Source organism: Hyperolius riggenbachi, chromosome 7 (assembly GCF_040937935.1).
Source record: "Hyperolius riggenbachi isolate aHypRig1 chromosome 7, aHypRig1.pri, whole genome shotgun sequence".
NCBI classification, from domain to species: Eukaryota; Metazoa; Chordata; class Amphibia; order Anura; family Hyperoliidae; genus Hyperolius; species Hyperolius riggenbachi.
Window position 1 is genome coordinate 73,183,805 of NC_090652.1, and position 12,897 is coordinate 73,196,701.

The following is a 12,897-nucleotide window of genomic DNA, read 5'->3' on the forward strand; positions in this document are numbered from 1 at the left end:
CCTCGGCAATGCAGGAGGAAGTGGCCACAGCTGTGGTACCACTTCAGACTAAAGCGGCCTCATCGGTCTTGCCGATGGGTCGGATGGAGTTTCACAATGATACAGATTTGCAGGCGAGTTACTACATCTGGCACCCACCTATTCTAGTATAACTTTCAGAGAGGTTTACCTAAGTTAGGGCTGTTGCACACCAGAAAGTGCGAGTGCTTTTGGAGAGATTTTATAGCGATTTGGTGTGAAATAACTCATAGAATTTAAGTGTCCATTGTTTTGAAAAATGGTGTGAAACAGCCCGAGGGGCCCACTGGCAGTGATTTTCTAAGTGCTTGTGGTTTGTAAAGCTCTTAATTACAACTTTGGTTCATGTTTAATATTGGTCATTTTTTATATTACCGCTATGCTCTTTCCAAAATCATGCTCGAGTCACCTCCCTTCCTAATCCCTTCTCACACTAACCTACTACTACCGCTACACCTAACACTGGGCTTCCTACTGCTGCTGCTGCTCCCAACGCCAACCTTCCATTACACCTAACATTAACTGTCAATCATGTGTCCTTATTCCATTTCTTGCCCTAGCTGATGCTTTCGTCACAACCGTAGCGCCGTTGCTTATCGAGTCGCGACTGCTGTAGTGCAGTTGCGTACCAAGTCTTGCCAAAACTTAAAGGACAACTGTAGCGAGAGGTATGTGGAGGCTGCCTTATTTTTTTTTTATTTTTTTTTTAAGCAATACTGGCAGCCTAGCAGTCCTGTTGATCCTCTGCCTGTAATACTTTTAGCCATAGACCCTGAACAAGCATGCAGCAGATCAGATGTTTCTGACATTATTGTCAGATCTCACAAGATTAGCTGCATGCTTGTTTCTGATGTAATTCTGACACCACTGCAGCCAAATTGATCAGCAGGGCTGCCAGGCTACTAGTGTTGTTTAAAAGTAAATAAATATGGCAGCCTCCACATCCCTCTCACTACAGTTGTCCTTTAGGTGCCCTATAGCAGCAACATGATCCGCTACATCAAAATAAATTGCATCACTATGACAACAGATACACCCATTTACTATCTTAGTTAATTATTCCCTAGCAGGAAGTGTTGTAATGAGCAGTCCTTCCACCAGGTGTCCCCCTGCTGTTTCTGCGTACTCTATGAGGAATAGTGCTGCATGCTGGCGGTGTCTGGGCTACTCTAGGGACCATTCTCTTCATATACAATTTGTCTCTCCCTCAGGTCTACCAGCCGCTCCTCCAGCCACAAAGAGAAGAAGTCTAAATCCCGGAAGCATAGGTAAATCTCCCAGGAACCTGGCTAATGTAACACCTGCCACATATGTGCCCCAGCAGCAGCTGTGTGAGAGAATAGTAACAGCTGTATACCCGCCGGATTCTTATCCCTGCCTGTGAATTTATACTATCCCAGCTCTAGCTCTGTGCCACCTCCCCTGTACATGCCCTAGTGTCACCTATCAGCCTTGTGATGTCACAACCCCCCCCCCCCCTTCCCCCTGCACGCTTTCTGTTGTGCATCCCTGTGTAATCCCCTTGTGTCGCCATTCTCAGCCTTGTGTCAGTATCATTTTTTTATTTTTTTTTGTGATGTCAGTCTCTAGAGGAGCTCTTCATAGATCACTGTGTAATCTCCTCTTATGTCACTATTCTCAGCACTGTGATTCCATAGTTCAGTTTCTCAGCCACTTTATAGTATAATTATCACATTTCACTTTTCTCTGTAGGTCTGACTCCTCATCAAAGAGGAAGAACAGGTGAGACAATCTGCTGATAAGTCAGGCTTTTATGAGAGCCCAGCTGTAGAGAAGCGGGGAGAACTGATTTTCTTTTTTCTCCAAAAGCTCTTGGTAGAGTAACTCTTAATTGTTTTATTTTTGTAGATCGCCTAGCCCCAAAAGCAAGCAGAAATCAAAGGACAAGAAGAGCAAGAGGTAAAGTAGTGTGACTGATGGCCTTGTTCTCTGCTTACTACTCCTACTTTTCTCCTCCTCTTCCTTTCTTTTAGTAATCTGTTATGTCTGTTTTATACATTCCTTGTTCTCTCCTTATGTGAGACATGTCCAGTACTCTGTAATGTCCTTGTTAGACATGTCCAGTACCTTGTAATGTCTTCATTATATGTCTTCATGTTTGACATGCCCTTAGCATCCTCAGTTGTGCCTGAGTTTTCATTAACACCCTTGTTTTAGACATGCCTAGTACATAACAGCCTAATGCTATACATGTCTGCTATCCTGCTGTAACCTCCATATGTTGGACATGCGCAGTCCCCATAACGGCAACTTGTTAGGCATGCCCAGTCCCCTGTAATCTCCACTTGTTAGGCATGCCCAGTCTGCTCTAATCCCCGCTTGTTAGGCATGCCCAGTCTGCTGTAATCCCCACTTGTTAGGCATGCCCAGTCTGCTGTAATCCCCACTTGTTAGGCATGCCCAGTCTGCTGTAATCTCCACTTGTTAGGCATGCCCAGTCTGCTCTAATCTCCACTTGTTAGGCATGCCCAGTCTGCTCTAATCTCCACTTGTTAGGCATGCCCAGTCTGCTGTAATCTCCACTTGTTAGGCATGCCCGGTCCCCTGTAATCTCCACTTGTTAGGCATGCCCAGTCTGCTGTAATCTCCACTTGTTAGGCATGCCCGGTCCCCTGTAATCTCCACTTGTTAGGCATGCCCAGTCTGCTGTAATCTCCACTTGTTAGGCATGCCCAGTCTGCTGTAATCTCCGCTTGTTAGGCATGCCCAGTCCCCTGTAATCTCCGCTTGTTAGGCATGCCCAGTCTGCTGTAATCTCCACTTGTTAGGCATGCCCAGTCTGCTGTAATCTCCACTTGTTAGGCATGCCCAGTCTGCTCTAATCTCCACTTGTTAGGCATGCCCAGTTTGTTGTAATCACCACTTGTTAGGCATGCCCAGTCTGCTCTAATCTCCACTTGTTAGGCATGCCCAGTCCCCTGTAATCTCCACTTGTTAGGCATGTCCAGTCTGCTGTAATCACCGCTTGTTAGGCATGCCCAGTCCCCTGTAATCTCCACTTGTTAGGCATGCCCAGTCCCCTGTAATCTCCACTTGTTAGGCATGCCCAGTGCGCTGTAATCTCCACTTGTTAGGCATGCTCAGTCCCCTGTAATCTCCACTTGTTAGGCATGCCCAGTCCCCTGTAATCTCCACTTGTTAGGCATGCTCAGTCTGCTGTAATCTCCACTTGTTAGGCATGCCCAGTCTGTTGTAATCACCGCTTGTTAGGCATGCCCAGTCCCCTGTAATCTCCACTTGTTAGGCATGCCCAGTCCCCTGTAATCTCCACTTGTTAGGCATGCTCAGTCTGCTGTAATCTCCACTTGTTAGGCATGCCCAGTCTGTTGTAATCACCGCTTGTTAGGCATGCCCAGTCCCCTGTAATCTCCACTTGTTAGGCATGCCCAGTCTGCTGTAATCTCCACTTGTTAGGCATGCTCAGTCCGCTGTAATCTCCGCTTGTTAGGCATGCCCAGTTTGTTGTAATCACCACTTGTTAGGCATGCCCAGTCTGCTCTAATCTCCACTTGTTAGGCATGCCCAGTGCCCTGTAATCTCCGCTTGTTAGGCATGCCCAGTCTGCTGTAATCTCCACTTGTTAGGCATGCTCAGTCCGCTGTAATCTCCACTTGTTAGGCATGCTCAGTCCGCTGTAATCTCCGCTTGTTAGGCATGCCCAGTCTGTTGTAATCTCCGCTTGTTAGGCATGCCCAGTCTGCTGTAATCTCCACTTGTTAGGCATGCTCAGTCCGCTCTAATCTCCGCTTGTTAGGCATGCCCAGTCTGTTGTAATCTCCGCTTGTTAGGCATGCCCAGTCTGCTGTAATCTCCACTTGTTAGGCATGCTCAGTCCCCTGTAATCTCCACTTGTTAGGCATGCCCAGTCTGCTCTAATCTCCACTTGTTAGGCATGCTCAGTCCGCTCTAATCTCCACTTGTTAGGCATGCCCAGTCTGCTGTAATCTCCACTTGTTAGGCATGCTCAGTCCGCTCTAATCTCCGCTTGTTAGGCATGCCCAGTCTGCTGTAATCTCCACTTGTTAGGCATGCCCAGTCTGCTCTAATCTCCACTTGTTAGGCATGCCCAGTCTGCTGTAATCTCCACTTGTTAGGCATGCCCAGTCTGCTGTAATCTCCACTTGTTAGGCATGCTCAGTCCGCTCTAATCTCCGCTTGTTAGGCATGCCCGGTCCCCTGTAATCTCCGCTTGTTAGGCATGCCCAGTCTGCTGTAATCTCCACTTGTTAGGCATGCCCAGTCTGCTCTAATCTCCGCTTGTTAGGCATGCTCAGTCCGCTCTAATCTCCGCTTGTTAGGCATGCCCAGTCTGCTGTAATCTCCACTTGTTAGGCATGCCCAGTCTGCTCTAATCTCCACTTGTTAGGCATGCCCAGTCTGCTGTAATCTCCACTTGTTAGGCATGCTCAGTCCGCTGTAATCTCCGCTTGTTAGGCATGCTCAGTCCGCTGTAATCTCCGCTTGTTAGGCATGCCCAGTCTGCTGTAATCTCCACTTGTTAGGCATGCCCAGTCTGTTGTAATCTCCGCTTGTTAGGCATGCCCAGTCTGCTGTAATCTCCACTTGTTAGGCATGCTCAGTCCCCTGTAATCTCCGCTTGTTAGGCATGCTCAGTCCGCTGTAATCTCCGCTTGTTAGGCATGCCCAGTCTGTTGTAATCTCCGCTTGTTAGGCATGCCCAGTCTGCTGTAATCTCCACTTGTTAGGCATGCTCAGTCCCCTGTAATCTCCGCTTGTTAGGCATGCTCAGTCCGCTGTAATCTCCGCTTGTTAGGCATGCCCAGTCTGCTGTAATCTCCACTTGTTAGGCATGCCCAGTCTGCTGTAATCTCCACTTGTTAGGCATGCCCAGTCCCCTGTAATCTCCGCTTGTTAGGCATGCTCAGTCCGCTGTAATCTCCGCTTGTTAGGCATGCCCAGTGCGCTGTAATCTCCACTTGTTAGGCATGCCCAGTCTGCTGTAATCTCCACTTGTTAGGCATGTCCAGTCTGCTGTAATCTCCACTTGTTACGCATGCCCAGTCCCCTGTAATCTCCACTTGTTAGGCATGCCCGGTCCCCTGTAATCTCCACTTGTTAGGCATGCCCGGTCCCCTGTAATCTCCACTTGTTAGGCATGCTCAGTCCGCTGTAATCTCCGCTTGTTAGGCATGCTCAGTCCGCTGTAATCTCCGCTTGTTAGGCATGCCCAGTCTGCTGTAATCTCCGCTTGTTAGGCATGCCCAGTCTGCTGTAATCTCCACTTGTTAGGCATGCCCAGTCCCCTGTAATCTCCACTTGTTAGGCATGCCCGGTCCCCTGTAATCTCCACTTGTTAGGCATGCTCAGTCCGCTGTAATCTCCGCTTGTTAGGCATGCCCAGTCCCCTGTAATCTCCACTTGTTAGGCATGCTCAGTCCGCTGTAATCTCCGCTTGTTAGGCATGCCCGGTCCCCTGTAATCTCCACTTGTTAGGCATGCCCAGTCTGCTGTAATCTCCACTTGTTAGGCATGCCCGGTCCCCTGTAATCTCCACTTGTTAGGCATGCCCAGTCCCCTGTAATCTCCACTTGTTAGGCATGCTCAGTCTGCTGTAATCTCCACTTGTTAGGCATGCCCAGTCTGCTCTAATCTCCACTTGTTAGGCATGCCCAGTCTGCTGTAATCTCCACTTGTTAGGCATGCCCAGTGCGCTGTAATCTCCACTTGTTAGGCATGCCCAGTCCGCTGTAATCTCCACTTGTTAGGCATGCCCAGTCTGCTCTAATCTCCACTTGTTAGGCATGTCCAGTCTGCTGTAATCTCCACTTGTTAGGCATGCCCAGTCTGCTCTAATCTCCACTTGTTAGGCATGCCCAGTCTGCTGTAATCACTACTTGTTAGGCATGCCCAGTGCGCTGTAATCTCCACTTGTTAGGCATGCCCAGTCCGCTGTAATCTCCACTTGTTAGGCATGCCCAGTCTGCTGTAATCTCCACTTGTTAGGCATGTCCAGTCTGCTGTAATCTCCACTTGTTAGGCATGCCCAGTCCGCTGTAATCCCCGCTTGTTAGGCATGCCCAGTCTGCTGTAATCTCCACTTGTTAGGCATGTCCAGTCTGCTGTAATCTCCACTTGTTAGGCATGCCCGGTCCCCTGTAATCTCCACTTGTTAGGCATGCCCAGTCCCCTGTAATCTCCACTTGTTAGGCATGCTCAGTCTGCTGTAATCTCCACTTGTTAGGCATGTCCAGTCTGCTCTAATCTCCACTTGTTAGGCATGCCCAGTCTGCTCTAATCTCCACTTGTTAGGCATGCCCAGTCTGCTCTAATCTCCACTTGTTAGGCATGCCCAGTCTGCTGTAATCCCCGCTTGTTAGGCATGCCCAGTCTGCTGTAATCACTACTTGTTAGGCATGCCCAGTCTGCTGTAATCACTACTTGTTAGGCATGCCCAGTCTGCTGTAATCTCCACTTGTTAGGCATGCCCAGTCTGCTGTAATCACTACTTGTTAGGCATGCCCAGTCACCATCTTCCTGTTTTCCTGCAGGTCCCCTAGCAGCTCTCGGAAGCAAAGACATGATTCTGACTCTGGTGAAGAGGGGCGCTCCCCCAGCAGGTGGGTCAGTCATAGCTGTAATGTCAGAAGAGCTGTGTGAGTTGAGGGTAGCGGCTGGTTAGGCTCAGGTTTTTTCATACATCATTTCAGGATTTAGGGAGAGCAGTGTTTTTTAAATAGAGCATGAACTGACTGGAACTCTGAGATGGTTGCTGCTGTCTTTGTCTTGTCATGTCTTGCTATTGCCTCCTTGATGCAGGATGTGATGAAATCACTCAGTTGGGGTCAAAGATGGCAATGGCAACCAATTGTTTACTCCGTTAAATTGTGACCACCCAAACTGCTGACTGCAAAGTGGACCTAGTAGTTATAATAGAGTAGCATGAATAATAATAATCTGAACATTTGAATAAATGTTTAAAAACTGAACTTTTTGGCTAGAAAAATGTTTTGTTTAGCCCAGGGCTCCGACTCCTCTAATTTGCATATTACAATTTTGTTGATTAAAAGTATGTAACATGAAATTCATCTCTTAACTGCCAACGCTTAGGAATTTTACAAGACAACTGAAGTGAGAAGGATATGTAGACTACTATATTTATTCCCTTTAGACTAAAACTAGTCCTTGGTAAGAGTACTTGTAAAAGGTACAAACCGGAACAAAGAACATCTATCAGGCCCTAGGCAATGTAACTGTGGGTACATGTAAGAATGATGTGCAGGTACTCTGCAGGGGAATGAGGAGATTGTAAACAGACAACATCTCTGTGTTCAACATATCAAATTATTTGATTTCATGAGCAAAGAGAGTGCATACATTTGCATAAATCAGCATCAATGCAGAATTATTTCCATCTCATTGACCATCTCTATTAGTGACACAGCTACACATCAGGCTTTATACTTACAGCATAGATGTTATTTAGTATATATGAGATTCCTGTGTACACATCATATATACAGTCACAATCAGATATGTATATCTGACCTTAAAAATACGGGGACTGCTTTATTGAAGCAGCACAAGTAACTAATTTTGATTGGTTTATTTCATTTTTGTGGACTAAGCACAGCTATTACTGTATATATACTGTATATATACACATTATTTTTAATGACTATTATCTGAGAAATAGAACATATTATCATATTTTCTATTTTAATTACAGTTACAAATTCATTAGGAGTCGGAGTATTTTTTCCCGACTCCGGGCACCCAAAATTGCCCGACTCCACGACTCCGACTCCACAGCCCTGGTTTAGCCACACCCCTTCTGTAAGATTGCCATGGCAGATTTTTGCTCTTGCAAAGGTTTTAACCTCCCTGCCGTTCTGATTCCCGCGGCCCTACAGCTTTTTTTTTTTTGCATAATTTTTTTTTTCTATCATGTAGCTAGCCTAGCGCTAGCTACATGATGCCCCCCTCCCTGCGGCGTCCCTCCCACCCCTCCGATCGCCGCCGGCGCGTATGCCCATAAGGAAATCCCGTACCAGGTCAGAGGTAATCCAGTTATATTTGATAAAATATGGGGAGTTTGGATGGATGATCCTACAACCATTGTTTCTAATCTAGAAATTACTGTCTGTTGCAGGTATATATCTTTAACTAAACAAGTTCTCTCCTCTAACTATGTGAAGTAATATAAGCATATATGTAAATGCATACGACTCTAACTGTCGTAAATCATATGGAAGTGAGTTATTTGGACATGCTTTTATTCTGACACACATGGTATGAGCTGATTTGTATCTAATTTTTTTCTGCCTTTACCTAATATGTATATTGTTTGTTTTGTTGTGTTTGCTCCAATGGGAGCAAAAATCGATAAAAATTATCTGTTAAATAAGATATCTTGCCATAGAGGTAGCTCTTAGGACAGCCCAGGTGCGTCGTGTGACACTGAGTTAGTCAATCAAAAAGAGGAGGGGTGAAGTGACAACTACAGTATTTACTGTGACAGATGTATTATGGCGCATGCCAGAGCTGCTGCAATACTTCCCTGCTGCTTAAAGGAAACCTGAGATGTTTAATAGTGGTGTATTTATACTTACCTGGGGCTTCCTCTAGCCCAAGAGGAGTGAGGACTCCCTCGCTGTTCTCTCCCTTCTCTCTCTATCCCTGTCGGTAAGCTGCACGGTCATGCTTGTTGTGTGGCCCCCATTCACGCTGCTCCGTTTGCGCTCTTGTAGCCAGGGGGTGCACTGGGGCCCTGCGCGGAGCAAGGCTGCGCAGAAGAGCACAACTCTCAGATTACCGGCGGAGATAACGAGAACAGAGAGGGAGCCCACACACACCATGGGGCTTGAGGAAGCCCCAGCTAAGTACAAATAGACAACTATTAAACATCTCAGGCACTTTACTACAGAAATCACCTATTGTTTCAAGGGGTAAAAAAATAAATGGTGTCATTCTGACTCTCACTTTGGAGTTTTGCACTGTAGGTCCGATTTAATTTAAAGCCCAGATGTTGAAAGTTTTGTAATGCTTGTTCTCCTTGTAGGTCCAGAAGCAGTCCTCATAAAAGCAGATCTAACAGAGGGAACAAGTCCAGCTCCAAAAGACAGAGCCCGGAAATACAGAGGTCGTCATCTCCCTCCCGAAGCCGTAGAGGTGACAAAGGGCGGAGTCCGGAGCCACACCCGCGAGATGTATGTATTCCACAGCTTATCTCACCACTGATGTGTAGAGTAGGTAGCTCACGGTCATGCTCCATAGCCTTAACACAGATTATCTTCCCATGTCATTCAAAGCTGAAATAGGAAAGAAATTGGCTAGAATTTTTGCTGATCTCTTTGGCCGCAGTAGTAACTGAATCACACACCCAAAACAATCATGCTTAATCCAGTCAGACGTCAGTCAGAGCGCCAGATCTGCATGCTTGTTCAGAGTCTATGGCTAAAAGTTTTTGAGGCAGAGGATTAGGACAGCCAGGTAATGTTATAGGAAGGTTTTGGTGATCCTTGTAGTGACCTTGTACTTCACGAATGCTAAGGTAAACGGAGGCCCGGAGCCCAATGGTGTAGTAAATGGGAAGTTGTAAGTATGTACAGCTAAGCTCAAGAGTGGGTTGCAGATCCTTGCAACCACCGTATAAGCCAGCTGGAAATTAACTGCCCCCGCTCGGTCTCCAAAGAAGGTTTACCTGGATACTCGTAAGACTTAAGCCAGTTAAAGAGGAACTGTCGCGAAAATCTCAAAATTTAAAACTCAAATAAGTACCTTTCGCCCTGAGTAAAATGAGTCATGAATTACCGTATTTTTCGGACTATAAGACGCTCCGGACTATAAGACGCACTCAAGTTTAGAGCATAAAAATCATGGGGAAAAAAATTATACTAAACCTGGTGCGTCCATGGTCCAGGAGCATCTTGTATATATTCTGCATTTATTGTCCCCCTTGTGCCTTCCTTGTACATCTTGTGTCCTTATTTCCTCCTGTATCCCCCATGTCCTCCTCTGTCCCCCTGTCCCTGCATACTCTGTCCTCCAGTGGCTTCTCTGATAAAATCACAGAAACTGCAAACTATTGCCATTAACTAATTAGCTCCTTTAGCAGCTCTTCAGCTGAGTCCTGTCTATAGCAGCAGATCGCAGTGAAATCAGCCTCTCAGCTGGCTGGCCACTAGGATGATCGCATCCTAATATGGAGAGGGAAGACAGTGCTACCAGGAGGGTGCCTTGCTGGAGAGATGCTGCTTTTCATTACCAATGCCAGCAGGTGGCTTCCAGCATTCTGTGTCCCTTCCACCTGTCTTTGGCCCCCTCGGGTATCGTTGTCCCCCTGCCCATCATCCACTCTGGTGTACACCGTCCGCCCAACCCCCCCCCCCCTCTGGTGTCTGCTGTCCCCTGCCCATCATCCCCTCTGGTGTCTGCTGTCCCCCCCTCTGGTGTCTGCTGTCCCTGCCCATCATCCCCTCTGGGGTACACTGTTCCCCCTCTGGTGTCTGCTGCCCCCCCGCCTCTGGTGTCTGCTGTCCCCTGCTCATCATCCCCTCTGGTGTACACTGTATCCCTGTCCCCTGCCCATCATCCCCTCTGGTGTACACTGCCCCCCACCCCCCTCTCTGGTATCACTGTCCCCCATCCCCGTGACCCCTCTGGTGTCTGTCATCCCCTCTGGTGTACACTGCCCCCCCCCCCCCCCATCTGGTATCGATGTCCCCATCCTCGTGACCCCTCTGCTGTCCTCTGTCCCTTTAAAATAGATAACGAGAGCGCTGCAGATTACTAGCAAGTACCGGTATATACACACTGAGGGAAGGGGCCACACATCTTCACATATCCCTCCTCCACTTCGGTGTCCTTTGCCCCCGACGGAAAACGCTGAAGGTTACCGGCATGTTTTTTCAGAACACGGGAAGGAGCCACACATCTTCAGAACACAATGCCCAATCAGGCAGGGGGTGCTGTGCGAGCCGGCCAATCACAGACTTCCCGATAGTCTTGAGGGCGGGACAAGGGCTCTATCAGCCGGGCTGGTGATTGGGAGGAAGCAGTGAGAAGAGAGTGCTGTGATTGACCGTCTCACGCAGCGCCCCCTGCCTGATTGGGTATTGCGTTCCGATGCTGTATGGCTCCTTCCCGTGTTCTGAAAAAACTTGCCGGTAACCTGCAGCGTTCTCTATCAGGGGGCAAAGGAGGAAGCAGTGAGAAGAGAGTGCTGTGATTGACCGTCTCACGCAGCGCCCCCTGCCTGATTGGGTATTGCGTTCCGATGCTGTATGGCTCCTTCCCGTGTTCTGAAAAAACTTGCCGGTAACCTGCAGCGTTCTCTATCAGGGGGCAAAGGACACCGGCGTGGAGGAGGGATATGTGAAGATGTGTGGCCCCTTCCCTCGGTGTGTATATACCGGTACTTGCTAGTAATCTGCAGCGCTCACAGTATCTGTTAAAGGGACAGAGGACATCAATGGGGTCACGGGGATGGGGACAGCGATACCAGAGGGGGGGGGGGGCAGTGTACACCAGAGGGGATGACGGCAGACACCAGAGGGGTCAAGGGGAAGGACAGTGGCAGTCACAAAATTTAGTATTCGGACTATAAGACGCACCAACTCCCCCCCCCCCCCCCCCCCACCCCCCCCCACCACCACCACCTTTGGGGGAGAAAAAGTGCGTCTTATAGTCCGAAAAATACGGTACTTCTCTCCTATGTTGCCGTCACTTGCAGTAAGTAGTAGAAATCGGACATTACCAACAGATTTTGGGCTAGCCCATCTCTCCATAAGGGATTCTCAGCATGGTCTTTATTCTTTATAAAAACATTCCCTGAAAAATCTTTATACAAATATGCTGGCCAGCCTCCCTGCTCGCTGCACACTATTTTGGCAGTTGGACGGAGCTACTGCAATTCACTAAGTGCTTTTAAAAATAAAGAAAATCCTGAGAACCCCCCTATGACAAGATGGGCTAGTCCAAAATCTGTCGGTAATGTTAATTTCTACTACTTACTGTAAGTGACAGCAACATAGGAGAAAAGTCATTTATGGTTCATTTTACTCTGGGAGAAATGTACTGCTTATGTGTATGTGTTTTTAAATTTTAAGATTTTCGCGACAGTTCCTCTTTAAAGTGTGCTTCTCTCTATCACAGTGAGAGGTCTTATTGCATCTTCTGTGCTTCTCCATTCCCACCTCTAGCCACCTGCTTGCACCTATTGCTAAGGCTGGTTTCACAGTGGGACGTTGCAGGCGCACGTTAGAGCAGCCTGTAACGCACCCCACCGCACAGCAATGAAAAATCAATGGGCAGTTCACAGTGCCCACGTTGCGTTACTTAGTAACGCTGCGCTATAAAACAACGTACTGCATGCAGTACTTTATAAGCGGCAGAGCCGCGTTAGACTGCTTGCACATGCTCAGTAATGTTGGGGAGGAGCGGAGAGCGGCCAGGCACATGGCTAATTAATATTCACTGCACTCAGTGACGTGGTGTTTACTTCCTGGAGCGGCCGCTCTGTGCGGCGATTGGCCGGGCGGGACCACGTGATGCCGCATGCGTCCAAGAGTACGCATCAAGGCATCACGGACGCCAGAGTGAGCTGCACAACGCGGCTCACTCTGACGTCCACATCAGAGAGCACCAGGCGTTGCGTTAGGGGCACGTTATGCAACCTTAACATCCCCTAAAACGCAACGTCCTGGTGTGAAACCAGCCTAAGGGCTCCCGCTTCTGGGATCTAAGTCAGTGCTTATGTAGGAGTGTGAACAGCCCATAGAGTGATTAAATCACCAAACCCCAAAGTTGTAGTTGAGGACCATTTTAACATTTGATTTAGAATATAGAAACTGCTTGCTTTATTGGGGGTGGGGGGGGGGTGTTTGAGAAAAGGGTTTC

The 12,897-nt window shown here is 47.9% G+C and overlaps 1 protein-coding gene across 1 annotated transcript in view; it reads left to right on the plus strand.

Moving 5' to 3' along the window:
- Positions 1–12,897, plus strand: part of SRRM2 (serine/arginine repetitive matrix 2) — a 54,157-nt gene that overhangs the window by 17,548 nt on the left and 23,712 nt on the right. Inside the window, exons 6-10 of the mRNA XM_068244079.1 lie at positions 1,230–1,286; positions 1,732–1,761; positions 1,888–1,938; positions 6,549–6,617; positions 9,059–9,206. Of these exons, the coding sequence (XP_068100180.1) occupies positions 1,230–1,286; positions 1,732–1,761; positions 1,888–1,938; positions 6,549–6,617; positions 9,059–9,206 (355 nt within the window). The remainder of the gene's footprint in view (positions 1–1,229; positions 1,287–1,731; positions 1,762–1,887; positions 1,939–6,548; positions 6,618–9,058; positions 9,207–12,897) is intronic.